We start from the raw sequence: 27,872 nt of genomic DNA, 5'->3' as shown, positions 1-27,872 counted from the left end.
TTTTCTTTTTTTTTAATCCATCCCTCAACCAATTTTCGCCTCTTTGCATCACAAAAATTAGCCGTTTCTTGTCTCCACAATCAAACTCAATGAAAGGAAGCCTCTGATCAGCAAAGCTTTTATACAAAAGATTTTCTCCTTCCCGCGACGGAAGCCGGTTCTCTCATTACTTGGCTCGCACTAGAAACGGGATATTAATTGAACCAGAAACCGCAAGGTTACCTTTTATGTCATGTCGACGCCGCTGTGATATCTGGACTGTGAGTGAGTGGGGGTTGGGGGTGTAGCATGCAATACATTGTTGAGTAATTTTTTTCTCCCCCCCCCCCCTAGGCTTATAGAACATCATTTTAAAATCTGCCAAGTTAAGAGCTGAAAGGCAGATATCCAAAGTGGTGTATACACTGTACCGGCATGTCATCCTGTAATAGCCATGCACTACACAACAAACACGTTCAACTCGACACATTTTTAACACGCGGGAGGTGGAGTTAAGAGTTGGTCACATTTGCACTGATGTCAGAAAGTAATGCGTGCATTACAACACACACAGACTCAGTTACATCTTAAAGGGAAGAGCAGGTGGGCGACGACATACTCATGTGTTTACCACGCAGGGTCGTGTCATGGTGACGAAATGCCAAGATGCTGGAATGGAGGCATCCTAACTACCAGCGACTGGGTAATGGGTCAAGTCCAAAATTCACACAACAATAGGAGCTAAAATACAACTCTGAAAAATAATTTATTGCTTTTTATATAGTTTTTTTTCTTTCATTTATATTATTATCATTAATCATCTTGTCATTATTGTGAATAATATTACTAGTATATATATATATATATATATATATATATATATATATATATTTTGTACATCAAATACAAGATCTTTAAAAAATTCAGGAAAAGGAAATTGTAAACTTTTGTTTGGCATTCACATAATCAAGCGTGAGTGGAGCGACGACAGCGTGTGTTTACAATGGTACAACGAAATTCCTGCAAAATCATTTTATTGCTTCATGTTTTGTGTTTGTACGAGAGAAACAAAAAAAGAAAAAAGAGAGAGAGAGAAACATTTATGTGCTGCAGGTCTGACTGTTAGCGGAGACAAATTACTAAAGGGATGAGGGGCTGACTGCTGGACTGATTAGCTGAATGTTTTGATTGTTTTGGAAAGGCATAGAAGGTAATATTATTCCCACCAAACCGTTTATTGTACACCCTGTCTAGTGATTGCAAGTTAAATAACACAAATCAAAGGACATAACATAAATAGCAAATAATTTTCATGAGGTACACCATGTTCAGTGGAGTCCATAAATATGTTTTGATTCAAATATTAAAATAAATAGATAAATATGTGTTTACACTGATTGAAAATTTTCTGTCTTTAAAGGTAATCAAACACGAACCATGCAATGCAAGATACACGCGCACACACACGCGCACACACACACACACACACGTCTATATATATATATATATATATATATATATATATATATATATATGTATGAAACAATTAATAAAAAATGGGCTAACGTTTTTTACAATCATGAAAAAGACGTTAAAAATGCATTTTACAGTGGCCGTATAAGCAAAAACACTGATTGAGAAACTTTACAAACAGAGAAAACTATACATGGTTGACTTGTTTTTTCTTCCGACAAAATAACTTAAAAAAAAAAAAAAAAGACATATGTTCACATGCTCCCCCAAAAACGAGCATTCGGACACATCTTTTTTCTTCTTCTTAGTCTTTTTTTTTTTTTTTTTCTACAATCATATCATGTCTTCTACACATCATGTAGGTGTACAATATGTTTTACAGTATTGTAATTACTACAGATCGACATTCTGAATTAAGAAATGTTCTCCGCATTTTAAAAAAGGCTGCGTTTTACAGTGCATAGCTGTAACAAATAAAGAACTTTGATATGTACATAAAATAAAAAATATTCCTTTTTATAGTATTTGTAAATACACGGCTACATTTCTCCGTAAAATGTAGACAATGATGTTACCTTGAGGATTTCACCTCAAGATACAATTCCCTATACTCTTGTTTGTAATGTAACACCAGATCCAAACACCAAGATTGAAAAGAACAAAAAGGAAAGAAAAACAAAACAACAGCAAATTAAAACAAATCTGGCTGAAGAAGCTGCATGTTTTCACCCCACCCCACCCCAAAAGAATTGTGGGTATTGTAGTGCTTGGAGCAAAAAAACCAAACAAACAAACAAAAAAAAAAACAAAGAAAAGAAAAAAAAAGTTCTTTTTCTTCTTTCAGCAGTAGAGTGCACCAAACCCGTGCAACAGATTCTCAGGGTTCACTGGCTTCCCAGAATGAAATGTCTCTTCTCAGCTCTTCAGCAGCTATGTTCATGTAAACTTTATTTTTGATATATTCATTTATATTGATATAGGTCTATAGACTTATTCTTATATACTCTTTGACAGAGTGTAAAACTTCTGGTAGTCTCGTCATCAAAGGAGCGAGAAACCACAGTGAGGTATCAGAAGTCCCTCTTTGTGACAGACAGCAGGTGCCACTGAACAGGTTACAACAGGTTACCTTCTCAGGCTGTGCTGGGCCTCCCTCAGCAAACTGTCAAAATCCATGGAGTCATACTTGCTTTTTGTGGAGGCTGGATCAAAGTCGTCTGAATGGGAGTCTGAAAGGGGCAAGCGGGATTGCAGTTAGCATTAGTATTTCTTAGAAAGCGCACGCAAAAACAAAAGGTTCACCTTTACATTCTCAGAAGTGTTTGTGGTGAGAGCTCTCAGAATATTCTGCACTTGCACCATTAGTGCTCGGTCATGTGCAGATCTAAAGTTAAACTGATAGTTTCTATGCTTTCTGTGCTTTAGCAACCTACCTAAGCTATCACACATCAAGGCTAGAAAATATTGTTTTTTAGGACATTTCTTTTTACACGGAGGCAACAGATATGAAACCGCATCCTTCTGTCCGTCCATCTCTCACAGGTCCTGTTTTTCTCGATCAACCTGATAATACATAAAGAGCATCTTATCTGTGCCAACAGACAGCTTCACAAATGGGGTCCCCAAAGGACTCAGCAGCACACACCTAGTGCTTTGAGAAATGGGAATGACCGTGGCAGCTGGGAGACGCCGGTTTGATCTAATGCAATGGCCGAGGGCTGGATTGTGTCATGCTGCACACCTTGAGGGATGAAAAATACCCCGTTGCTCTACTTAAAACTAATGGACAGTGTCTCGGAAAAAAGAAAGAAAGGGGAAAAAAAAAGACGAGAAGATGGGAAGAGGTTTGGATACCACACTATTAAAAGATTCTCCCTTCCTCTCAATCTCTTATCCTGTGCTATCAATATGGGGGTGACCAAAATAGCCCATTCCTGACAAAGAGGTTGTCGAATGAAGGCCTTTCCATTTCAGCAGACTGATTAGTCAATCTCAGTATAATGTCTAACCTCAAGGCTTCAGGATTAGCAACTGTTTCTCTCTGTGCCACGCACTCTTTTAAAAGGCTAACGGCTTCGAGCATGTGCTTTGAAAATGTATAGTAACCGCCTCATTTAATGGGAAAATTGCTCTTTTTCTCTTAAATGACCTGCTCGTGGCATCTCATTTCACTTTTCTGACCTCACACATTGCTTTGAAAGTAGTCAATACCTAGCTTTGGCGTCATCTTTGAATGGAGCAGACGATCTTTTGTGTTTGCGCGGTATTGAAAATGCTTAAATGTACTTAAGTCCCAACACTGCCTCTCAATTGTCACCACTTTTATCAAAATACATTTCCTTTTTTTTCTCTTCTTTTCATATGTCAGAAGCGGGGCACCATGGCAGAAGAAAAAGCCTCGATTTCACCGATAGCTTGCATTATTTATCAAATGCTTCACTGCGGTTCAGATTTCTGTTTGAGATTCATGTGTCTGACCAATATAGAAGCTATGCATGTTTACTCTAAGGAATAACTTATGTTAGATGAATTCTGCTATACTGCAGTCAGCTACAACCCCCACACTCTCAGCAAAGGCAGCAGATAAGCACAGGCAGAAGTAGCTAGTAGGTAGGCAGAGAGCTGCTGAAGCGGCCCCTCCCCCCGATGTAAATTATTGGCCCCTAAGTGCCGCATCAAGGCTCTACCTCGTTTCAGCACCACAACAGCTGGCAGCAGATGGACTCTAAAGGGAGCAGGGGGGTTTCTGGGACTTCACCTTGCTCCCACCATCTTCTTCTTCTTCTTCTTCTTTACCTCATCTTTTTCCTTGTCATTCTTCAACCACGTCTTCCTCCTCGTTATTTCGCCTCTAGTCCTGCCTCATCTTACTAAAACAATTCCCACACATACACGAAAACACACCAGCTGTGTTTTTAAGTGCTACCCTTTCTTTTCATATCGACAAAGTGAAAAGAAGCTTCTCATGTCCACATAAGTAATGGAGTCTGCCTCATTTTACTTGAGATACTGGAGCCACTCGCAGGGAGGGAATAAAACCCTACTCTCGGCATGTTCACAGACCGACCTCTGAACTCTCTCTGCGATCTCGAAGCGTGGACGCCTGCTGGACACACTCAGGGCTGTAGGAATTGTGCAGAGATGGGTACGTTTTGATCCGGAAGCATCACTCAAGGCTTATTCACCCCTCCCCTTTCCCGCTCCCGTTTCACTGACAGTCTTCCATGCATGCAAATATACTGCATGACTGCAGGGGGCTGATGGAAAGAACAACAAAGCTGCACTCACCCAAGTCTGTGTAATGTGATTTGCAGAACTGCTTTTGTCCGCCAAAGCACAGCTCGAACTGGGGCTCGTTTGACCTGCGTAAGGTGTGTCCATTCTCAAGGGCGGCAAAGGCATCACAAGTGTAGCGGTACGTGATGAAGCCAAAATTGTCCCTGGTCAAGAATAGAAAATAACACGTCAGAGTGTTGCTGTGGGGCAACAATGACTCAACGAGGGAGTGGGGGTGGGGGCTTGTCAGAGATGACGATCATTCTATTTATATGCAAAAGAGAATCAATAAAGGTGTGTCTTTCAGGCTCCATAGGCCTAAATGTAGACGAATCAAGAGACACTCTCAGATTGCCAAAGCTCTGTTGTTGTCACTTGCCTTTGCTGGAAGTTCAGCGGTTACAACAGAAATAATTTTTTTTTGCCCAAAGTCAATGGATATGGAATGCCAGAATAACACCAAGCTAAGATACAGATCCACACACAGACGGAAACTCTTGAGGCCTTACCCATCGTCCCTCAAGTTCACTGCACATTCTTCTATTTCACCAAAGACTTCAAAGCGGCGCTTCAACTCTGTCCGGGTGCAGTCGGACCTCAGTCGCCCCACGTACACCACTCGTCTCTCCTCCTGCTCATTAAGAGGACAGACAGAGCGGAGGGAAGAGATTAAAAGGGGCAGTCTTGTTTTTTCCTTTTCCTTTTTCTTTCTTCACTGAGCCCTAATGAATTGGTCTTGATCACTCCTGTGGATACTGCGGCTGACTTTGGGCCCCCTGTTTTTGTCCCTCTTTTCCATCTGTCTGTTGTGTTCCTTCTGTGATTGGTTCAGCCTGCTTCCTCTTATCTGATTGAGTTGCAGTTTGGAAGCGCCTTCAATCTGCCCTGGCACTACAATTCCTCTTTCTCTCTGCAACTCATCAACCAGAGGCAGAGTGATTTTTATCAAATGATGCCATGTCTTAAGTTTGGGGCTGCTGCTTCTTTTTTGTGAAGTCTAAAAATAAAGCAGTGGGAGTGACTCAGCTATATATCAGAGAAGCCTGCTTCTTTCTTTCTCTTTCTTTCCTTCTTTGCAGCTCGGGAGTCAAACTCGCAATACACAGCGAACTTGGCGCGGTTCCCTAAATGAGAGGTCTGTTAATATTGTAAGGTTATTCATATCCAAGAGAGAGGAAGCATAAAGAGCAGCAGCAGAGAGCCTCAGGGCAAAAAAACAAACAAAAAAAAAAGACCCCGCTCCCTGAACCTCAGAGGACGTGAGGGTCATAGTGGAATAATTTAGGAACAAACCGCGCCAGGCTGGCTTTTGAGTATTTTAATTGCATCTGCTAATCATATAATACAGTTGAGGCCTGAGGCTATCGCGTATGACTGGTATTATTTATTTATTCATTCATTTACTTGCCATTACTGGGCAAGTCCATTGAGGCCTGCTGGAATTCTGAAAGCTGTCTTGAGGGTAGTGGTAACATATATGTAAATCAGTTGCCTGGTTCACCTTTGCTCGTTCGAGCTACAGCTGAGAAAAATAAAAATGAACCACGAGTGGCTGTCCTGCGCTTTTCCCACTCTCTTTAATGTTACATTAGTCTTCGAGACTAAAAAAGCAGTTGCTGAATTTAGAGTTTAGTTGCTGACGGCCGATAAATAGGTGGTCTTTTCTTGACGGCACCTCGAGGGCTACAAAAACAGAGCGAGACAGACAGACAGTCACAAGGAGGCGCTTTCACATCCCTGTCCCTTTGACAGCTTGAGCTTTACTGCTCATAATTGTTTGTCTCTCCATCTCTGAAAGTGTCTGCGTGTCAAGCCACGTTTGCATTACCGCGCCACTTAATGTGTGCTTTATCAACGGGTGGTAGCAGCAGTTTCCCACTGGAAACCTGAGTAATTTCACACTGAGACAAGGAGAGCTGAGATAAGAGGGAGAAATGTGATATTCACTGAATCATGATGATTTTTTTTTTTTTTGAAATAGATACAGGAAAAGGAAAAGATCTCTGTGGAATTAGTGGCCATCTTCTCCCTTTTTTTTTTTTTTTGCTCTCCCAGTTTTCTTCTATTTTAACATTTTGCCCCTGTGGTGTGATTAATAAGAGTCGACAGTGTTTCCAGACGGGAGACGTTAAAAATACACAACCCAGAGATAAAGAGGAAGGGCCTGTCGCCTGAATCATTCAGGAACTCACTTTGTATGTATTCTTTCAGTAGAGAGAGACACTGTGGCACATGGCACTGGGCTGCAGGCTGTGTCATCCCAAGTAATCTGTGCATGTCTGTGGGAGGTTTTTGTGTGTTGTGCCACAGCAGTGATTACATGTGGTCTTTTATCAGCTTTGTTGCAGGAAGACCCAAAGTCAAGCATCACCCCCACCCTGAAAAAAAATAAAATAAAGGGCCAATAGAGGAAATGTGATGGTAGTTCTGTCAGCTGACTCACTACTGCTTTTTGCCTTTGTCTCTCTCGCTGCTCGGCCCGCTCGAACTCCTGCTTCTCGTAGTCTCGGCGGTACTCCTCCCTCTTGAGCCTCTCGTGCTGGTACTCCTCGTAGCTGTCATACCTGTGGAGAAGAGGACATATACGAAATCACTTCCTCATCCTCTAAATTCACCCTTTCTGTTGATGCTTATGAAGAACAATTGCCAATATTCATCACTGCTGACGGCTGAGCGGGGGCCTGCAAAGGAAAGGAGACGGACATGTTAATAAGATGTCTTTTCGCCATCGCTACGATTATGAAGCCCGCGAGAGAGGCCCGCGGGAGTGCCGGCGAGCAGCGCAGTCGGGGAGCCAAGCAGCTGCAACTGTCAGCACAACTTCACATGTCATTACTTTCTGCTTAGTTAGGGCTTCATCAAGAAGGAAAGTGCAACTTTCTCCCCCAGCCTGGAACAGTACAAGACATGTCCGTTAAGTTTTCGACTGATGAGCGACTCTCGGGCTTGTCGGGTGTCATTAGGCATGTGGGTGCCAAATCAGCTCGGAGCACTGGGATGGTGTCAGTCTGTCTCTCTATCTCTCTTTCAGCACTGTGCAAGTACATCTCTGCATATGAAATGGTCCCCTCTGCAGTGGCTCATGCAAAACTACAGAGGCAGTAACTTGAATAAGTGGCATTACACAGATGGGAGCGTCAACTCATGAGAGCAGTACGAATGCGCATCAGTGTGATTCTTTTGTCACTTGTCTAATAAAACATGATCAATTAAACATATTTGCCCTGTATGTTTGTCACGGGGCCCCCGTGTGGGTGGGAGGCTGCTGCAGTCTTGCTGTGAAAAGGCAGTCACAGAGAATTCAAACGATTTCTGAGTGCTGACAGCAAAAAGTGGAGTGTTTTTTTGTGTGTGCGTGTGTATGTGTGTGTGTGTGTTTTGTATTCCCCCCCCAACCATCCTTCCATGCATGCCATTAAGAAGTCTTTACAATTTTGTCAGGCAGTTGCTAAGAAGAAAACATTTGTCCTGACCTGAAGCGTTGAACTAAACAAAGTTTTAAACACATAACAAATTGAAGGCTAAATGATTCATTTAAAGCAATCACCTTGGCCTACGGCTCAGAGGAGATCGAGGCTGGGGGTGGGGGCTCTTGTGATTCCTGGAACGAAAAGCGTTCAAATCTGTGTTGTGACGAGACCTGAGGGGGAAAAATAAAGTTAGATGTCATTTTTGCAAAACAAAGGAATCTCTTACATAAAACATACTACGTATGCTGTTCATTGCTTCCAACTTGAGACAGCTGGTTCATTTGCGTTTGGCTTTGGGAACCATATTAACCTTTTAGATATGAACAGGACCCATTAAGATGTTCCAATTTAGGTTAATTCCACATCAAAGCATTGTCTATTCTCCTTGCACTGACCTAATATAACCCTGGCCTTGGAAAAATGTGCATGATTTGCTGCAGGATTTTTCTACACATCTGAGCTAGCATATGTGCACATGCCATCTATGTTGTATGAAAATGTGGTCAATACTTTTGGCCTTAGTGGCCTGACTGTAGAGCTTGTTCCCCCACATTGCTTGAGCTTCTGATGCTTAAATATTTAAGCGCAGCCGAAGAAGGAAGACCTGAATAATGGAAGGAGAGAAGTTTGGGAAGCTCAGTGAAGCAAAGGAATGCCAGTTTGGAAAGATCAAGGATCTTATACTGCGAAATCTTAAAACAGTGAGGAGGGATTTAGAGAATTATTTTGCTGAAATTCTGTTTATCTTCTCCTGCGTGGAACTATAACAAGCTTACTGCTCTGTCACTTTCAAATTCCAATCCCTATGCAGTATTTTCAGAAAGCTTGTCAGTGTCAGATTTTGATGGAATGCCTTGAGACTATTACTGGATAATTTGTGAGCAAGAGTGAAGAACAAGGGCCTGAACAGAATAAAGTGATTCTATTGGCTCCGTGGAGTAAACTGACCTTTCAGTAATCATGCAAACAAACTGAGTCACAGTGGTGGAGTCGTACACTGGGAGTCACTCAATGAGCTGTTCCTGACAAACTGAATTTATTCACATCGCTCTCGCTTACTACAGTTTGCTCCTCTGTTCTTTTACCAAAAGAACCCAACACAAACCCCCTCGGCTCTGATCAAAGGGAAGCATGGGAAATGTAGTTCTCCCAGAAAGCTATGATGATAGGAGTCTTTTTTAGAAAGGGGGGTTTGAGACTATATTCCCACCGACTGGTTTTCGCTTTCATCTCTGGGGATGTAAAAGACGAGGGTTTGCCACTCAGTAAAAACAACAGCTGCCGCTTAAAACAATAGCCCGAGCATCAAACAAAAAACGGGAGCATGCAAAGGGAGTGAGAAAGAGGAGGAAGGGTGGGGGGTGGGGGGAGGTTGAGTGTTAGAAAGACACTCAAATAAAACTCCCTGCCTAGAGATGAAAACTCACACTGTTCAAAAGTCCAGTGCCTCTGGCACCTTTCATGTTCTGGGTTTGTTTCTCTTTTGTCCTTTTGTCTGTTAGTTTAGGGGGACCATTCAACTAATCTTTTTCCCCATTGTGAGCTCAGATCTAAGTGTCACCTGGCATAAAGGAATCATCTCTGTAGTATAACAGCTGCAATATGGTTAGACTCTATTCCCTCACGGAATAGCAGGAGGTGAAGAACTCATCCTAAAGGCCAGGCCATGGTCTATCAGAGCTAGTTCTTAAAATATTCAAAGTCAAAATCATATGTGGGAAGGGAGAGTTAAAGGGCAGAGCGATGCTGTTTTAAAAATGGGAAGACAAGGTGGCCCTATTTGCTCCGAGTCCTGTTTAAACTGCATGACTGAAGAGCAGCCAAGTTCCATCCTAAAAAAAAGGAGGGGGGAGGAGAGAGAGAGAGAGAGAGAGAGAAAGAAAGAGAGAGAGAGAGAGAGAGAGAGAGAGAGAGAGAGAGAGAGAGAACTTACCAGGACGAGGGGCATCTGTCAGGTGAGCTGGAGAGGGAGCGCCTACGGTATCGTGAGGAGGAGCTGCAGGACCCAGAGTGGGAACGAGAACGAGAGCGGGACCCACTGCTGGTCCAGCAGAAAGGTCTGCTGGGTGACAGGAGGAGGGAGGAAGGTGGGGAGACAGAGCCTCGTGAAGGGGAGCAGCTGGATGGTGGGGAACAAGAGGGAGAGCAGGGGGTGCAGTCAAAGAGTAGATCCAGAGGGGTGCCCTCCCATGGATAGAGGAAGCGACTCTCACGGCCCTCATCCAGCTCTAGTTCATCGTGGAAGGGCAGAAACCCTGGGTGAAGGTAGCTGGAGGCAAGCAGCCTCTGGGGGTAGAAGTCATTCTCTCCCCCCTCAAGGGACTGAGGAGCTGTAGCATTGTTCGTTTTGCTGCTTGATTCTCTCTCCTGGCCACCCTGGCTATAGAGGGCTTGCAAAGGGTAGCCAAAGTGCTTGTTAAGTTCCGCTCTGATTTCCTGGTCGCACAGGAGCTTTCGGCTGGTGACAGAAAGATGGTGTTGGTCCCTGTCAATAGTGAGCTCTTGTGAGGGGATCTGAGTGGCTTGTGTAAGGGCTAACCCCTTGACTTGGCCTGCCTCTCCATCCACAGACACAAAATTCTGCTGTTTAGTCAAAAGACCAAGTGAAGCTGATAATGGAGGAAATGATGAAGATGACAGTGGCATGGCTGAATCCTTACATTCTACATGCCTGTTCTCCACTTTGCCTTCAGCAGGCACTGGAGCATCAGTGGCACCTGAGGTGAATGTCATTTTCACAGCTGTGGTTGGTGTAACAGTAGCTGAGCCCCCATCCTTCTTATTACCGGCCATTGCCTGGCAATAGTCATGGTCACTGTAGCTACGGGGCGTTGCCCGCTTATTGTTTCCGGTGCTGCGATACTCCTCAAGGCCGCCCCCCACTGTGTGTTGAGTGACGGAGTAAGGGAGGGTAGTGGTTGCTTTGCTCAGCTGGGCATAAAGCTCAGTCTGTTCGGGACCCTTCCTGCTGGGGCCCCCGCCTGAGGCACCTGGGGCCGGGGCCAGAGCGCCGGGGCCCAACTCACTCAGCCTGGCTCTTTTGCATGTCAAGGCCGAGGACGAACATGAAGACAACTTGGTTTTGAGAGATGCTTTGAAAGGATTCTCTTGACTGGCTTTGTGTGGGGGCGTGGTAGGTGGTGTCAAACCTGCAAGGGGAGGGAGACACAGGTTGGGTGGGAACAATAAAATTAAAACAGAATCATAATGCAACCTCCCCAAACACCCCTCCTCTTCCTGCTCCCCACACTCCTCTATAAACTCTCAGGTCAGTTTATGGACAGTGGACACAGATACATGCCTGATTAAAATATTCACTTTCCCTTGGCCTAATCCTATTTTATTGCGATCTTGACAGATTAATGTAATGCTTGGTGTAACTTGATATGGCTGCGCTGTAATACGGATGACTTGCCATTCTCTACCTCACTGACCTTGAAAAGATCCCTTTTCATGGGAAAAAAAATATAACCCTGTAGAGGACAAACGTAATGCATCTGATGATTTTGGGGGGGGGGGGGGGTATCATATCTCCACCTGCTTCATAGAAATGTCTGGTTTCATTCCGATGAATTGGCCGCGGTGCCGTGCAAAGACCTTTTTTGTCGGTCTAAAGAACAATCGCTCATGTGACGCAGTGTAGATTAGCCAGCGCCATCCACATTTTCTGTGCAACGGTGTAAGAAGAAAACTGGATGTCGCTACTCTTAATGTGCGCGTTAGCATGCCTGGTGGTGTTGCTTGTCATTGAAGCACTGAAAGTCCTGGGAATAGGTTAACATTCCTTTCAGATGGCATGTCCCTATTGTATGTGCCCCCCTTCTCTCCCCTCTCCCTCACAGATTTACAACCAGACAGATGGCAGTTATATGGGAAGTCCTGAGATGAGCCCACTTTATGGCATTGTTAATGCACTCACACAAACAGCCGACACCATTACTCTCATTCTCCCTTTCCTCCTCTTCTTTGGTCTTCCCTTTTCTTTAGTTTAGTCTAGTGTTCTACCCTTTTCGCTCTTCCTGTCTGCCACCTTCCACCAGATCAATCTCTCTTTCTCCCTTTCTGTCTCTCTGCATCTTTTCTCGTTTCTGTCTTGCACAGAACAAATGTGCCCACACAGTCAGGCACACTCGTCGCTAACAGACTCTCACTGGAGTCAAACTCAGGCACTTTGAAACACCTACGCTCTCCCCTCTTCTTTGCCATTCTTATAATGCAGATCATTTTTTCCCTTGCTGGTGAATTGTACCAAATGACAGCTATTAGTATCAAATCCCGTGCTAGAATATGCACCAGAAAGACAGCCTGGCACAGAGAATGTGGGATCCTGATACGTAAATGTGCATGTTTCTGCTGTGTTTGGAATGCCTGATCCAACAGCTTATCATCCTACTTATTATCTGGATGTGCCTATAAGTAGGACTGCAAGCGCCCACTCCCCTTCATCCCCCTTTTCTCCCCTCTCGCTCTTCTTATTTTCCTCAGTTGTGATAGCGAAACGGACATATATTTGCATTATGCCAATTAAATGAGCTTTGGAAATGAGAACGGAGAGACGCAGAGAGGGAGAGTGGATGCTACACAATGCCTGAAGAACTTCTGTTTCACCAATCAAACGCCATCTGTCCAAAACAACGTACGCATGGGGTCATAAACTAGGAGCCATTAGCGATAGGCTGAAATAAATCAGAATTAGATAAAAATGTGCCTCTCAGTCAAACTTGCTAGTGATGGATGATCTGCAGGTGCAAGCACCAATCATGCAGACACTGGAGAGAAAGCGATGGAAGGAGTGAGTGAGGCAGCAAGAGGAAGGTTATGGATTCTATTTTCTCGTCCAGTTGTAAATTGTGAAGGGACCTCAAAGCGAATAACAACTCCGGGCTTAAAGAGTTGATCCGGCAGTAAGCTATGCAAATAGCAACACACAGACCACCTCTGTGTCATGAGATACAGTAATTAAAGACAACACTGCAGCACAGGGTAAATCTATTAGCTTGATAGAGATTAGGTCTGAACAGTCGGATCCCAGGGGGCCTCACTGCCTTTTGTAGCCTTTACCGTACCTCCCTGAGAAGGGTCAGGAAAATATGCAAACAGTCCAAACCTTGCTATTAATAACTACTAATCATTATTTGAGTGTGTACAAGATGTACAAGTCCTGACAATTACGTTCATCTTTCTTTAAATGAGTGGCCACTACTACTACAACTCATCATAAAGGCATAAAGTAATACACTCCTGGAAGCAAGTCAAGGAAAATTCCATCAGTGCATGGTCAACCTGCCTTGGAGGCAGAAGGCAGAACCGCCCACCTGGGAAACTTCCTTTTGATTATCAGTCACACAACCTTTTATCTCTATTGTAGTGGAATGATTCTCTAAATCTGCGAAAGATGTGTAAGTCCAAACGTAAAAGCTGACGCCTCTGCTTACCGGGATCTATATCCATCTGGCTCACACAGCATCGAGACTCAAAAGCTAATCTCTAAGTAAGAAAGGGGCTCAGCAACCCAGAGCTTTCTGGACTAATGACTTTCCTGCTAATATTCAATCCTACATTTTCACAGGTGAAAGGCTTTATTTGACCGTGCCTATAAAATGGATGTGTTGAAACAGAACAGACACCTAGATTTGGCCACAGGTCAAGAGGCTCGCCCACGTGCAGTAAAACTGGAAGAAATATTAACTCGATTGCCTCAGAGACTAAGGAGTACGGCAGTTTCCACTCCTTAGGTCTCAACAGACATCCCCTTTGACCCCGAAAGCTTTTCTGCATAAAAGGGTTAAACAGCACTTCAACCAAATTCAGAAGGACAGGGGGATACCTCTGGGTTAGTTTTCTACCCCCACTAGAGCTAACTAGAAGGACCATTTCCCTTGCTAGTTAATGAATAGACAAAAGGGCCAGTGCAAGGGCTGCTATTTTGTTTTATTGACCTTAGGTGATTAATCCTAACAAAGTGTGGGGTAATTACTGATATCGTTCACAAAGATAGCAAAAGAAACAGATGATCTGCAATATTTCAGCCTTTTCTCTCCACATTCTCTTCTTTGTCTTGTAAGTACCGTTTACATCTAGTTTTATTCTAATTTAGCAAATCATAACTCAATAACACAAAAGGACGAAGTTACTGAAAGTGAAGAAATATCCCCAGACTGGCAACATTTAGACACCTGCCTGTCTCCATAGGGAACCTGAGTAAGGAAGGTTCTGATCATACAGGCAAAACTCAATTACACAGCAAAACCAATTAAAACAACAGCGACAGCCTTCTGAATTTTACCTGCCATATGTAGGCTAAAACCCCTTTTAGTCATGCACTCCTTTCCATTTAATTTGACAATGTATAAACATGCAGGCTTCATGTATGAATGAGCCTCCTGGTCCCATTTCTGCAATGGCAGTCTTGTAAGTTTGGAACTCATAATGTTCACGCATCACTTTTAAAAAGCACGAGTCTGAAAGCATGCAGTGACTGCGTGCGCCTCTTGTGAGTTGCTCAGCTCAGTAAAACACGACTGTTTTAGAGAATGCCCTTAATAGCACAATAATAACAGTCACCTGTACATAACAACAACATGTCTCGCTCTGTGAGCCTGTGTGGGAGGGGTAGGGCGGCTTTCTGGGTAGCAGCATGCAGCACACACAGACCCCGCTTTTAGGTAGAGAAAACTGAATTTCCAAAAGTGGGATTACACTTCACTTGGGTTGATGCTGACCATTCTTGCCACACGTGCAACAAGTCTTTTGCACGTATGGCAAATATTGCGAGTGCAGCCCGGCTCTCTGTCGCTGTCGTGGTTATGTCTGAATGAACTTTAACGCAGAAATGACCTATGTCTAAATGACAGAATGCCATTACTTGAACTGATTGATGAAGCCTACATAGTTGTGCATTCCACGCCTGAAAAGGGCTTAAGTGAGCTGTCAGTCAGAGCGCATTAGGATCTGATACAGGAAAGGTATATTAACTCTTCACTAGCAAATGAGTAGGTGTGGCAAAGGATGGGAGGGGTTTGCTAATAAAAGCAGAGGAGACTCAAAAACCTAATCAATACTTAGGCACATAAAATTGATCCTCTATGTCTTCATCTTGAACTCTGACCTGTGATGGAACTATCAAGACACTGGAAAAGAATTAACCCATTACTACCTACTGCAGCTGGGGGAGTATTAGTAGTAAGCTGGTAATTTTCTAAAGAACTTAAAAATACTTTACATGGTCAGAAAGATTTGCTTACCTGGGGTTCCAGCAATCTCCACACTTAATGTGCGTTCAGTGGTTTTGTTCTCAAACGGTGATCCCTTGTAGTCACTGGAAGACAAAAAAAGAAAAAGTGCAACATTTTACATCACAGGTGAAAGTAAGACTAAAAGATGTAATGACCTAAGAAATGGAAATGAATCACAAAAATGCCTCAGCTTGGATTCTAGTCTATATAGTTTTCTTTGGATTTGTCTTTTTTTTCTGTAGTTTTGATGTTGCTCTTTGCCTAGAATAATGTGGAAAAACTTCTCACACTTACTTTGGAGACTCTGGGGTCAAAGGAAGTGGCAAGGTGGTTGGTTTGGCTGCAGAACACAAAGGAGCATGAGTAATTATTGATCTAGGTATAACACTCATGGTAGAAGAGAACAGGTCCACATTCTGCAACAATTAATCCCAAATTGGCTCAACAAATGCAGTTATTACTACAAAAACACCCATCCCTAGTTAGAAGATCTTACTATGGACACTACTGTACAGAGCATATCTTTTTAGATTGACCCCATTTTAACAATTTATTCTCTTAGGATAGACTGTTCACTCTGTGAGGCAGGATGAAGTGATGGTATGTGTTTCACAGGTGTCTAGACACAGACACCACGCTCAAGACAACAAACAGATCGAAATGGAAAAAGACATACAGAGACGATGCCACAAACAAGACGCATGACAGTGGGTGAGCCCCTCCCTAGACAATAAAGTCATAATCGCATGCACCAACAGCAGAGGAGGGGGAAAAAAAGAAGGAAGAAAGGAGAGTCAAGGAAGCTTGTGCAGTTGCCCGAGGCTCTGGCCGGCTTGTGCTCCAGCTAAGAGAATGTGGCTTTAGTAGCACGATTCTAAAGAGCAGCACCTGGACTCTGAGTCTAAATGTACATATTCAGCACACTCAGCTCAATCAGCCAAAGATGATTCAAGGGTCGACTTTGTGAATACAAGACGTACAATAGCAAGACATGGCTCACCCCTTTTCCCACACCCTCCTTTTTTTTTTTTTTAAAGAAAAACCACTCATTTTAAATAGAGAAGAATGCCTCTGCGACTAGCAAAAAGCATTGGCGAGCAGGCTGTCATTGTTGCTTATGCCCTCAAAATGACTGTTAGATTCAAATTAGAATAGGAGTTAGTTGTGAAATCAAACTGGGAAGTGGTTAGAGCAAGAGAGGGAGAAAAGAGAGCAGAGATAAGGCCAGTGGGGGGGATGCAGTCATGATTACCTAACAATGGGTGGCCCTGGTCATCGGGGTGCTCGCTGAGTGCCTGCCTGTGTGGGTGCCCTTGCCCTTGTATGATGCAGGGAGGGGTGGGCTCTGCAATGCTAGTATCAGGGAGGAGTGGGCTCGGTGGGCCCTGAGAGAGCACCGCTGCGGGGCTGCCCATGACATGGTCATCATCATCATCATCATCATCAACAACAACACCATTATCATCATCATCATCATCATCATCATGGTTAACATCCTCCCTGTAGACCCCCTGGCTTGGCCACCCCAGATGTAGTCCAAAGCCCATGTCTAGCCCTGGATCTGGCTGGTTAACCCAGCTCTCTAGGTCAAAGGTGAGAGGTGACAACAGGGGCCCTGAACCAGGCTCCTCAGCTTGGCTTACTCCCTTGTTTCTATCATCAGTGGTCCCTCTGAACTCCTCCTCTTTAACCTTAGAAAAAGCCTGTGCTGGGCTCTCAGACCTCTCTTCTGCTAATTTGCTCTTATTGCTCCGTAAAGGGGTAATGGGACTATGCGGGAGGACGTAGGCCTGATACTGAGCGGGCCTCTTTTTCGAGGTGAGCAGCTGGCTAAGTAACGGGTGCCCAGGCTTCTCATCTTTTTTCTTTATAGTCACTGTGATGTGCCTATGTGGTGCACGGCTGGCACTGTTACTGCTACTACGGCCTTGCCTGCCAAAGCCCTCACTAGCCTGAGTGGCGCCCACAGCCTCTCGGCAATGCTCACAGCTGTGACTCGCCTCTCGGGGAGGGAGGGAATAAGAGTGCATATACCTAATAAACCTAGCGGCGGCCAGGCGGCCCATATCGCCTGGCGGCCTTCCTTCTTCACTGGGCGGCCCGTGCTCCAGTTTGGGGCGGGCATGGCCGCAGGTGGAGGTTCTGTGGCCAACAGGGATAGTAGTACCCTCCGACTCCTCAAACCCGTCATCGTGAGTGCAACGCTGCCACTTCCCAGCCCCAAGACCAGCCATACTACACTCGCCTCCAGCCCGGCTCTCACCTCGCTGGTGATGCTGCTGTGGCGGCTGCTGCTGCTGCTGCTGTTGATGAGACGGCACAGCTGACTTCTTCTTGGAGGTGGTAGAGGAAGAGGAAGAAGAGGTGGAGGAGAGGGAGGAGAACGAGGAGGTGGATGACGAGGATGGTGAAGAGGAGGAAGAAGAGGCACCAAGACCCATGCCACTCTTGTCCCTGCTACTGGCACCCCCCCAGGCGCTCTTGGCTTCACTGGCTTTGGCGTGGAGCAGGATGTCATCGGTGGCTGTTAGGTATTTCAGCAGCTCAGTGCAGGGCCGTCTTACCGGGCGGTTCTGTTGGCTGGAGCCCCCTCTTGCTTTGCCATTCCAGGGGCTCTCCATCTGCGCAACAAACAGGGAGAAGGAGAGAGCAAATGACTTAGTTATCTTGAGTAAAAAGTTTTGCTCACTCTTGTTAGCACAGTGCAGCTGATCCAGTTGTGAGATGTGTTAAGTATTTTATTTGGAACAAAAATAAAAGTAGAAAGAGACGGAGGCGTGGAGAGCCTAAGAGTGTGACTCAAACAGCTCGAGCGCAGTAGTTGCCCAACTGTCTAGGAGGCGATGGTGGGAGTGTTGTCCGCCCATCAACTTAATTGCGTGGCCCCCCGAGCACCACCGCGCCACTCTGTACGCACACCATGTCCTCCGGGAGTCCTCATTCGCTCTGCTCCAGAAATGGATGACTCAAAGACACAGTATGAAAATAGACTCTGTGAAGAAGGTTGACGCACTGCATGTGCAAACATAGGACGCAGAGCACACATATGTCTGTGCCGTATTTACCACACAATTACAGATGCTCTTTACATTGAGATGAGTTTATGCATGAGATAAAACATAACAAATGCAGATTTCAGACATTTTTACCTAGCAAGAGAAAACAATTAAGTTCTATATGCTGCATATGACACTCAGTACACAGCATGTCACATTTTGACATGAAATGCAAATGCGTGACACTGAAATCACATCTTTTAATTTAGCAGAATTCACAAACCTATGATACTTGTACTGACTAAAATTAAATCTTAATCAAACCCACCCCTATAGAAAAACACTCTCTTCAGAGTCATCTAATGAGTACATCAAGTCTGATATTTTGATCTTGTCGTCTCAAGGCATCAATCTCGCCGCAAGAGCGCCTGTCGCTTTTTTTTTTTTTTCTTCCAACAGGCACCATACCAAGGCAGATAAGTGGTGGAGCTAATGAGACAACGGTGCCGACGCCTCGCCTGGAAAGCCCAACAGCAATCAGCCTGTTTTCATTACGAGATGGCCCCCTGGGACAGTAGACTGCTAGAGCAGAAGTCTAACATCTTCTAAAGGCGGCCACCAAAACAGGAAAAAAAAATGTGAGAAGGAGGGAGGGAGAGCAAGTAACAAGACAGAGCAGGAAGAGAGTGAGAGAGAGAGAGAGAGAGATAAACAAACACAAACAAAAATGTGTGTATGGGTGTGAAATCAGGAGCGTGTGTGTGTGTGTGTGTGTGTGTGTGTGTGTGTGTGTGTGTGTGTGTGTGTGTGTGTGTGTGTGTGACTCCCTACCTTGACGACGGCAGGTGGTGGTCTGATCCGGTGGTTGCTGCTGGCTGCATGGTTCTGTGCCTTGCCACCTGTGTATTGATTATAGCTGAGCTGGGAGTTTGCGGGTGCCAGAAGGAGCTTCTTCAGCTGCGAATGGACCCAAACAGAACCAGAAAGGTGGGAAAAGAAGAAGGAGGGGGAGTGAGCGTGCGTTATGCAAATGGCCACCTTTTAATTCGATTCGGTTTTATTTATATAGTGCCAATTTACAGCGGTAGTCATTTCAGAGCACTTTACATTGCAAGGTAAAAGATTTACAATAGACAGCCTTTCTGTTACTTTCATTTGGGGTGGGGGCTTTATTTTTATAAGTGTACAGTTAGAAGAGAGCCACACTCCAGCTGAAAAAAAAATTACATTTTTCAAGCAATGCATACTACGTGACATGAAAAGTCAAATCCTTTTTTTTTTTTTTTCCCATGCAGGAGGTTTTTGTGTACACACCACTAGGCTTCTCTAATGTGATTGAATAAACACACCCAGGCACTTGGCTAAAGGTCATTTAAAAGGGACCAGCATGGAATAAAATGGACTATAGCGTCACATAACATAACATTTTAGGTCAAAGGCTTTAAGCTACAGAAATACCCAGATGGCATGGTCATGTGTAAAAATAACACCACCAAGGTAGGCTGAGTTCTTATTGAGAGAAGGGTTTTTTTTGCCAAAAGAGATGACTCTGGCACAGAGGGATTAGTTGAAACCATGCTGGGAGTGGACGAGATGAGATAGATTTCTGTGTTCCCTGACTTTCATTATGTCCCGGCTTGATTTCAGGGCCCGTGGCACTGTGTCAACCATAGTTGGCGTTCGTATCACTGAATTGGCGCCACAATAGCGCTGTTATGTAATTAGCACTGAGCAGCAAACACACTGATCCATTCCATTTACTTCCCTCCTACTTGCATCTGCATCGCTGCATGCCCTGACTACACATAAGTGAACACATTGTGGCAAATATGGAGCGCGAACTGGGCAAACACAAATGTCACACAGACAAATGACCACTACTGGGGTCTGGTCTTGTTGAGAAGTCTTATCTGATGTCTGCTATGAACTGGCAAAAACACAGCAGTATGTTCCGAGACTAGAGGTCATGTCTTGGGTATAACTTATGTCTCGACTGTAGGGTGGTACTGGTGTGAGGATTGTGATAAGGAAGAGCTGTAGCAGTTACCAAGGAAGGCTCCTCGGGCTCTGGGGTGTGTGGTGAGCCGTCAGGAGAGGAGGGACAGCTCTGGTCACTGGCATTGGTCACGTCCCCATCTGCCAGGGCCTCAAACGAAGGCAATCCGTCCTCATCCACCGGGATGCTGTCCAGGGTCTCTGTAAGCACTGCCAGCAAGTTGGCCTCATTTTCTTCATCTATCTTCTTGGGGGGGTGGGGGGGTGGCAGACACAAAAAAAACAGAGAGAGGAAAAATAGGACATTTTAGTCAGAAGAAGCTGCATCCACCTCTTTTTCTTTTTTTTTCTTTTGGGGAAGTAAAGGTGGTGGGTGGCTAGATGCAGGCGTTCATTGTTAATATAGAGGGAATTTTTTTTTCTCCATTTTTTTGTGCAGCAGCTGAGCTCACTCTATTCTGGCAGCCTTTTAAAAAACAAAATTCGCCTCATGTGCATGTGAGTCAAGCCTGTCAGTCATATTTTAAGCGAACAGCTTACTGGACCAAAATAATATCTCCCCCAAGAAACCCATTACCAGCCCTGACAAGTAGCAAGTATCTGGGGAAGACAGGAGTAGGGTTGGGGCGGGTTGTGGTATGGAGGGGTTTGTGGGGGTAAACGAAACAATGCGCAGAAGTTCACTCTCCTCTCTCTCTTCACCCACAGAATTGAGAGGTGTTTGGATTGCCGACAAGATGTTTGCAAGCAGTCTTCAGATAAGGGAAATTACGACTCGCGAAAGCGAAATAAATCTGATTTATTTAAAATGCTGGCGTGACAGCTGACGCGCACAGTGGGAGGGAACTTAGCATCAACATTTCATGATGAATAAAGCTTGTTCTTGCACTCAGCCTCTTTCTTATGTACCAGAGAAGTTGCACGCTTGCTGCTTCTGGTTATTTAATGGCTGAGATTATAAATGTGTGAGGAATAAAGACAGAGAGACAAATATATAGAGAGGGTTTGAGATGGAGAGGGTGAGATATGAGTTACCAACTATTGACTGGGGATAATAACTGCATGATTGTGGAAAAAAGTAAAACAAGAAAAAAAGGAGAACGTGTATAGATCCATGTTAAGACTGGGAGTAATTCAGCTCACTTGACAAAGGGGTGCACGTGAGAACAGTTGTGCCTTTTTTTTTTTTTTGCACTGACAACCGTGACAACAGGAACTTCCTGTAAGGTTCCAAGGCCATAAAAACCCCAAGGGGCTTCAAGACAGCAGAAAGATAAACAGCCTCATCACTCCGGGACCAGCCCTTCATGCACACGATAGGATTGACATGACTTGGCAGTGGCATGTGGCCATCATTATGCTGGGGGAGTCAGCAACCTCTCAGATAGCCACACTGTTCCTCGGAAAAAAAATCCCACATGCACTCGCTTCTATCTCCCCCCACTTATTTAACACAATTACGCACACAGCATGGACGGCGCTGTTTTGGATCTGCTAGCGAGATAGCGGCCATTTTAATGCTTTCCCCCTCCAATTTTCATTTACAGATGACACAGATATCTTGGACGTTCACTTAGCTAGCTAACAGTGAGGAAAACGTTAATCTGATGCTTATTGAGTAGATTTTCTCCTAACAACACGAACACTCAGTCATTATTAAAAAATGATAAAGGGGACATATTTCACAAAGATAACACGGCGTAGTCTGGGGCTGTGCTGCATTGGCAAGCACATGCTTTGCAGGAAATTGCTCTGTATGAGGTGGCATGCTGTTTAATTACTTTCAAGAAGCTTCAAAATCCACTGTGCTGGAACCCTGCGCTATTGAAATGCTCGCCATTTCCCAGCATCCCAAGTTATTACCTGAGCACTAAGCGGATAGGTATTAACTGCTGATAAAGCCAGAGCCTTGGCTTAACCCAAACATACATCCTAGCATGAGAAATTGAAATTTAGGAGCATTTGAGATGATCAAAAACGAGTCTTTAATGAACCGGCACTCTGGTTAGGCACTCCAATCAATGCTCTGTTAAGATGTGGCTTTATTCACCTCGCAAGAGCAACTTTAAACCAATAAATCTATATTGTGCAGAAAGTGCAGTCTATGTCACTGTGTGTGACAGCAGTTACATTAAATGTTGAGAGGGCTGCGCAAGCTTTGTTATGTCATGGTTTGGAAAGGATTGAGGCATTTCTGCAGACTCAAATGTAGTGATTTCAGTCCTGTTTCAAAAACCTCCACCAATTGGCAGGCTCCCACAGGCACACTGTATCCCCAAAGATAACCCAGAAGGGACTCTCATATTCTGAAAGAGACACTTGTAAAACCCTGAGTCGTGACGATCATGCAACAGCCACTGCCGCAGCTCTAGTGGAGGCACTCATAGGCCAAGTGGGGATTTGGGAAACTGGGGTAAAGAGCAAACCTCTGTGATCGTTTCGACTCTGGAGAGAGAATGATCTAATACCTCTGTCCACGAGGACGAGCTTTTCCATGCCAGCTTAAGGACCACACCTTACAGGGTTTCTGCACCAAAGTCAATCTACTAGCAATAACTCTCTCGCCACTTGTTTATTTAGAAACAAACGCCTCTATGTGGGTGGACTTCAGAAGCTACAGCACCCAAAGGGGGTAACACCAGCATAACCTAGCAACTTGCTGACAGCCATGTCCACTTATATTGATTACTACAGCAGCTGCTGAGAGGAAAAGAGGACAGAAAGAACAAAGAGAGAAGAGAAAAATTGTCTCGGCGGGAGCACTTTCTCGTCCATCCCGCTTAATGGACCTCACCGAATTAAAGAGATCTTAACAATCCTGGGCTAATTGTGGGATCACAATATATTAACCCCACTCCAATTCTAAAGGGTGCCATTTTGCAGCAGTTTTATTCCAAATGCTTCAATTAGCCATAAAACATGCTGGCAAGTGCTGGCAGAGCTTCTCTCCCCCCCTCTTTCACCCCAGCTTCCCCACACTGGAGAAAAGAAAGCCAACTTCAGTTGTTCATTATTAGGTGAGGCCCTTTTGTTATCAGACAGGCTGTCTTTGAGATTGTCCTTGCCTTTAACTCTTTTATTGAGTTCTACAGCACAGCATTATGTTCCAGGAGATACTATTCACACGGGCTGATAACGGAAGGTGAAGGTGCTGTTTTAAACAAACACTCACTCCTGCACACTGGGGCAAATAGCCAAATTAAAATCTGCTAATTGCTTCCTGAGGATTCCAATCTTCTTAGCAAATTTGCCAGAGATCAAATTTTAACGAGCTTTTGGGGGGAAATGCATGATTTACATGTTTAAAAAGAACCAAAAGTGTTTTGAAAGCGCCAGAATGATAGACCCGATCGCTGAATAACACCAGGATGAGGTTTCAACAGGCTAAACAGCCCCGGTGCAATCTTAAACTGAGAGGCAGAACATGTGACTCTCCGGATGTGCGAAGATAAAATATCTCCCATAAAATGGGTCATCTAGTATTTAAAGTACTGTTTATTTTCACTGCCTCTTCTTGCTCTTTCTTTCTGTAAATACAGGAATAGCAACCAGTTAGTTCAGACAGGAAAAAAAAAGTCCTTAATAAAGTGGCCACAAAATTGGGTGGTGGGGTTAAATCTACGCCCTGACAATTTAATTGCTTTGCTTCATCTCAATCTTTATTTCCCCCCACCCCCCACCCTTTGCTCCCTGCTCTGTCAGATTTCAAAAGCATTCCCTTGGATGAGGTTAAGCCTGACACAGGCCAGACCTAATCATGGCACAATCAGAAACTGGGGGGGGGGGGGGGTAAGCCTGTGTGCGTGTGTGCGTGCGTGTGGCATGTGGGGTGGTGGTATCAAGTCATCACATCTTGACTCTGCCAAGAGAAGCAGCCTTGGATTTGATAAACAAATAATGTCATTCTGTGTTATTACCCCCGGCCCCCAGATTTCAGAGGAAATAAATCAAAGTCAGGCTTGCTGTTAAGGCGTTAGTCAGGCCTGACACGTCGGCTGGTCACACAGGCACAACATATGGCAGCAGGGAAGGAGAGAGAAAGGAGAGGCAGGGAGGGTGAGGTACAACACAGCGCACGGCGGAGAGACAAATCATGGCAGCCACCAGAGACGTCTGGCCATTTAGCATGAGCTTACTGAGATGGAGAGAGGGTGATTATGGCCTATACGGAGCGATGAAACCATACATAACACTGTTAAGTTCCTGTGTGTGTGTGTGTGTGTGTGTGTGTGTGTGAGGCGGTGGTGGCACAGTCTGATGGTGTTCCAAATCATAAAACTAAATGTTAAACCTCAATTGTGGTCAGGGCTGTGAATGTTTCACGACATGTAGCTGTGAACTGAAGACTTGTCATTTTCCATGTGACTACAGAGTCAATAGAGCATCTCGTTATTCAGAAACCATTTCCAAAGCAAACGATCCTATGGACTGGATATTGCGGCTCTACATGTTCTGGACACAGAAATCATGGCACCAGTAGCCGATTGCTTATTTCTGTACCGTCTCTCATTGACTGTCACCGTGTAAGATTTAACACGTCACACTCTGGGTTTAGTATATATTCTGGTACCTCATGATGGAAACTTGCTAAATCTTTTGCTTTCTAAATGCAGACAAGCTTGTCCAGCCCAGGCACCAGGCAGCTGATTTTAGGCTTCTCCATCCTACTTAGCCGTATTTCCACAACTGGTCTGGATAATCCTTTCATCAGGCATGAAGTCGCTATTTTCCATTTAAACAAAAATGGCATCTCTGTAAATGAAAGAGCAATGTCGCAGAAGTTGACTGTTTAGATGCCAGATGCCTATCTGGGTTTAGACGGCTACGTGAGTTATAAATCAGTGAGAAAATGGTTCGACCCATCAATAAAGAACAGGGTGTGTGTGTGTGTGTGCGAGCGCGCAGAGTTGATGCATCTCCGGGGAACCATTTGAGACTGTTACAGCACTATCAGATGAGTTGATGGGGGAATGAGAGAGGAAAAAGGGAAAGTGAAAAGAGGGGATATCTTTCTGTGCGTGTGAGACAGAGTGAGCCGAAGAGAGAAAGAGAACTCTTGTTACACTTTTTGACACAGGCCAGATCCGATTGAGACACCTACCCAAGGGATGTGAGCAGTGCTGTTCTTTCTGGTTCTGCGGGGGAAAAAAAAAAAAAAAAAAAAACCAAAATCCTTTGACTGGTAACCTTGCTGCTCAAACTCACCACCTGAACTCTGTCACACATCTGCTGAGATCAGCTGTCACATGCCTTCAGACCCGTCAAGCCCTTTCTGTCTAACTTTGGGTCATGCAGTTGGGTTTGTGCCTTTTCACAGAAGCACATGCAACCGGAAAGGTCTGCAATCTTGCAAAAAAAAAAAAAAAAAAAGCTCTAGCGGCAACGCAAACCACTGTCAAAACATGTTATTTATGACAGAACCATAAAGTAATCCAACAACCTTTATCTAAACACCTCATAAAATGCATGCATGTGTCTACATAGCACACATTCTCTCACAGCTATCCAAATAACAGCTCACAGGGAGGCTCTGGTTTGTCCTGGTGCAGCCTCCCCATCTACAGTCCTGCCCCAAGCTGCTGTTGTTTTCCTTCTACAGCCATCCAACAGATGGTCCAAGCAACCGTTTGCTAACACCACCAAATCACACACCATCATAATGATTGGACACTCTTTTGTTTTGGCAGCTACCTCCCAATCGGCTTGGCATGTGGAAACACTGATTGCTGTGATTGCTCTGACTGTGCCTTGCTCTGACGGTCACAGCAGGAGGGAGAGCAAAACAGAGATTTGGAGCCTCAAATAAGGAATATTCAGCTAGATGCAGAGATGTGATGAGGAATGGTGCTTCTCTCTGCTTTTTTCTCTCCTAATGGCATGCAAATAGCTATTTGCTTAAGTCAGCAGCTCTGAATGTGCACTACTAAGCAAGGGGCCTTTGAACCTCCTGTTACACTGCTGATAATGTGCTGGAGGAACACAGGGAGGGGGACAGAGTGAGTGCACTGAGGGGCAGAAAAAAGGAGCAGAGACAGTGTTTCCACTGTCCATCTTGCTGCTACATTTCCTGGCTGGAATGCAAATCTGTCATCAGCTGTCAAGTGTAGCTATTCATAAAACAATTACATACAAAGAGAATGCGGGCCACTTCAGTTCTGACATTTACACAGATTTGAGAGAAGAACACAATGGACCAGAGTTTTTTTTGTTTTTTCGCAAAGAAGACTCAATGTTATTATCCGCTGCTGACACCACCTTTAGACACACACACACACACACACACACACACACACACACACACACACACACACACACACACACACACCCCACATTCACATTGCAGCTCCTGACCTTTCGGGCCCTGCCAAGCCCATCGAGAGTTTGTGGCGTTTCATTTGTCATGGTAATGTCTTCCTCGGAACGATGCCAACCCAAGGAGAACCGGGATAGAGTGGACAAGATAAAGTCGTCTGCAGTGTTTCAAACAACAGACACCTCGAGGTGTGTTTCTGTGTCACTATCCTATTGAGCATCTTTGCGTGCGTGTGTTTGTACATATGACAGGGGACCCAATATCGGAAATTTATGGTAATTGAAAAGGCACAATCTTTTGGGGAAAATGCAGTCAATTTGATTCTGCAGCAAAAAAGGTCACCCTATTCAATTTGCACTCAATGCCTTATGTGGCACGACAGGGAAACACCTGAAAGCAAACGATCTTATCGTGGCCTCACAGGCTTCACCACTTAACCGCTGCATAAAGCTATTTGCTGATTACTAAATAAACGCATTATCTTTTACTTTGATTTCTGTGTGCGCAAGCGGGTGCCTTGTCGCTTCTGGATTCAGGTAGAAAGCTGCCACTGCAGCGTGTGCGCCTCTTATCCATGTCGTGACTTTGCGAGCATGTTATCTGAGCAGCGTTTCTTTTTTTTTTTTGTTTTTGTTTGTTTGTCTTGCACACTTTCAACTGCCATATGTGTATGGGCAGCACGTGTGGTAGCAGCGGCTGAACATAAAGGACTGCCCAAGCTCTCGCATGTTGTGTGAGTGGTAACAATGTGGGGATGCACTGATCTTTACAAGTAAAGAAATGAAAAACACATCAAAGGAACGGTGCACATAAGTCGATACAATCCCAACCCATGAATGTGAGGCAGGGATACGATGAGAAAGGATGGGGGTTGGGGGGGGGGGGGGGGGGGGGGGGGGGGGTAGCATGAAAGCTCTCACGGTCTTTCTTTGTAGCTGCAACACTGAATTCTGAGCTGAATTTCATCTTAATCTCGGATCTATTCTCAGTGGAATACTGATCATGTTGCCTTTTGAATGGATAGTCTTGTCTATGACAGTTTACATTTAGCTGAGCACGCCCGACACACCTGCACCCACTAGCAGAGTGTGTAACGTCTGCCAAATGCTGAATGATCAATGGTCGTTGACCACTT

The 27,872-nt window shown here is 44.6% G+C and overlaps 1 protein-coding gene across 7 annotated transcripts in view; it reads right to left on the bottom strand.

The window, feature by feature from the left end:
• Positions 1–1,549: 1,549 nt before the first annotated feature.
• Positions 1,550–27,872, bottom strand: part of ppargc1a (peroxisome proliferator-activated receptor gamma, coactivator 1 alpha) — a 316,689-nt gene continuing 290,366 nt past the window's right edge. For 3 of the 7 annotated variants that reach the window (XM_030722816.1, XM_030722818.1, XM_030722821.1), the window contains exons 3-13: positions 20,477–20,671; positions 19,261–19,386; positions 17,697–18,054; positions 15,728–15,773; positions 15,443–15,516; positions 10,132–11,347; positions 8,276–8,368; positions 7,172–7,292; positions 5,238–5,359; positions 4,741–4,892; positions 1,550–2,681 (exon numbers count right to left, since the gene is read on the bottom strand). In XM_030722816.1, the coding sequence (XP_030578676.1) occupies positions 2,578–2,681; positions 4,741–4,892; positions 5,238–5,359; positions 7,172–7,292; positions 8,276–8,368; positions 10,132–11,347; positions 15,443–15,516; positions 15,728–15,773; positions 17,697–18,054; positions 19,261–19,386; positions 20,477–20,671 (2,607 nt within the window). In that variant the 3' untranslated portion in view covers positions 1,550–2,577. Of the gene's footprint in view, positions 2,682–4,740; positions 4,893–5,237; positions 5,360–7,171; positions 7,293–8,275; positions 8,369–10,131; positions 11,348–15,442; positions 15,517–15,727; positions 15,774–16,685; positions 18,055–19,260; positions 19,387–20,476; positions 20,672–27,872 lie in introns of all 7 variants that reach the window. The other 4 variants (XM_030722814.1, XM_030722815.1, XM_030722817.1 and 1 more) reach the window with 2 other exon arrangements.

This window comes from Archocentrus centrarchus (genome assembly GCF_007364275.1).
Source record: "Archocentrus centrarchus isolate MPI-CPG fArcCen1 chromosome 18 unlocalized genomic scaffold, fArcCen1 scaffold_23_ctg1, whole genome shotgun sequence".
NCBI classification, from domain to species: domain Eukaryota; kingdom Metazoa; phylum Chordata; class Actinopteri; order Cichliformes; family Cichlidae; genus Archocentrus; species Archocentrus centrarchus.
The sequence above is the reverse complement of the archived record's forward strand: the minus strand, read 5'-3'. Positions and strand labels throughout refer to the sequence as shown.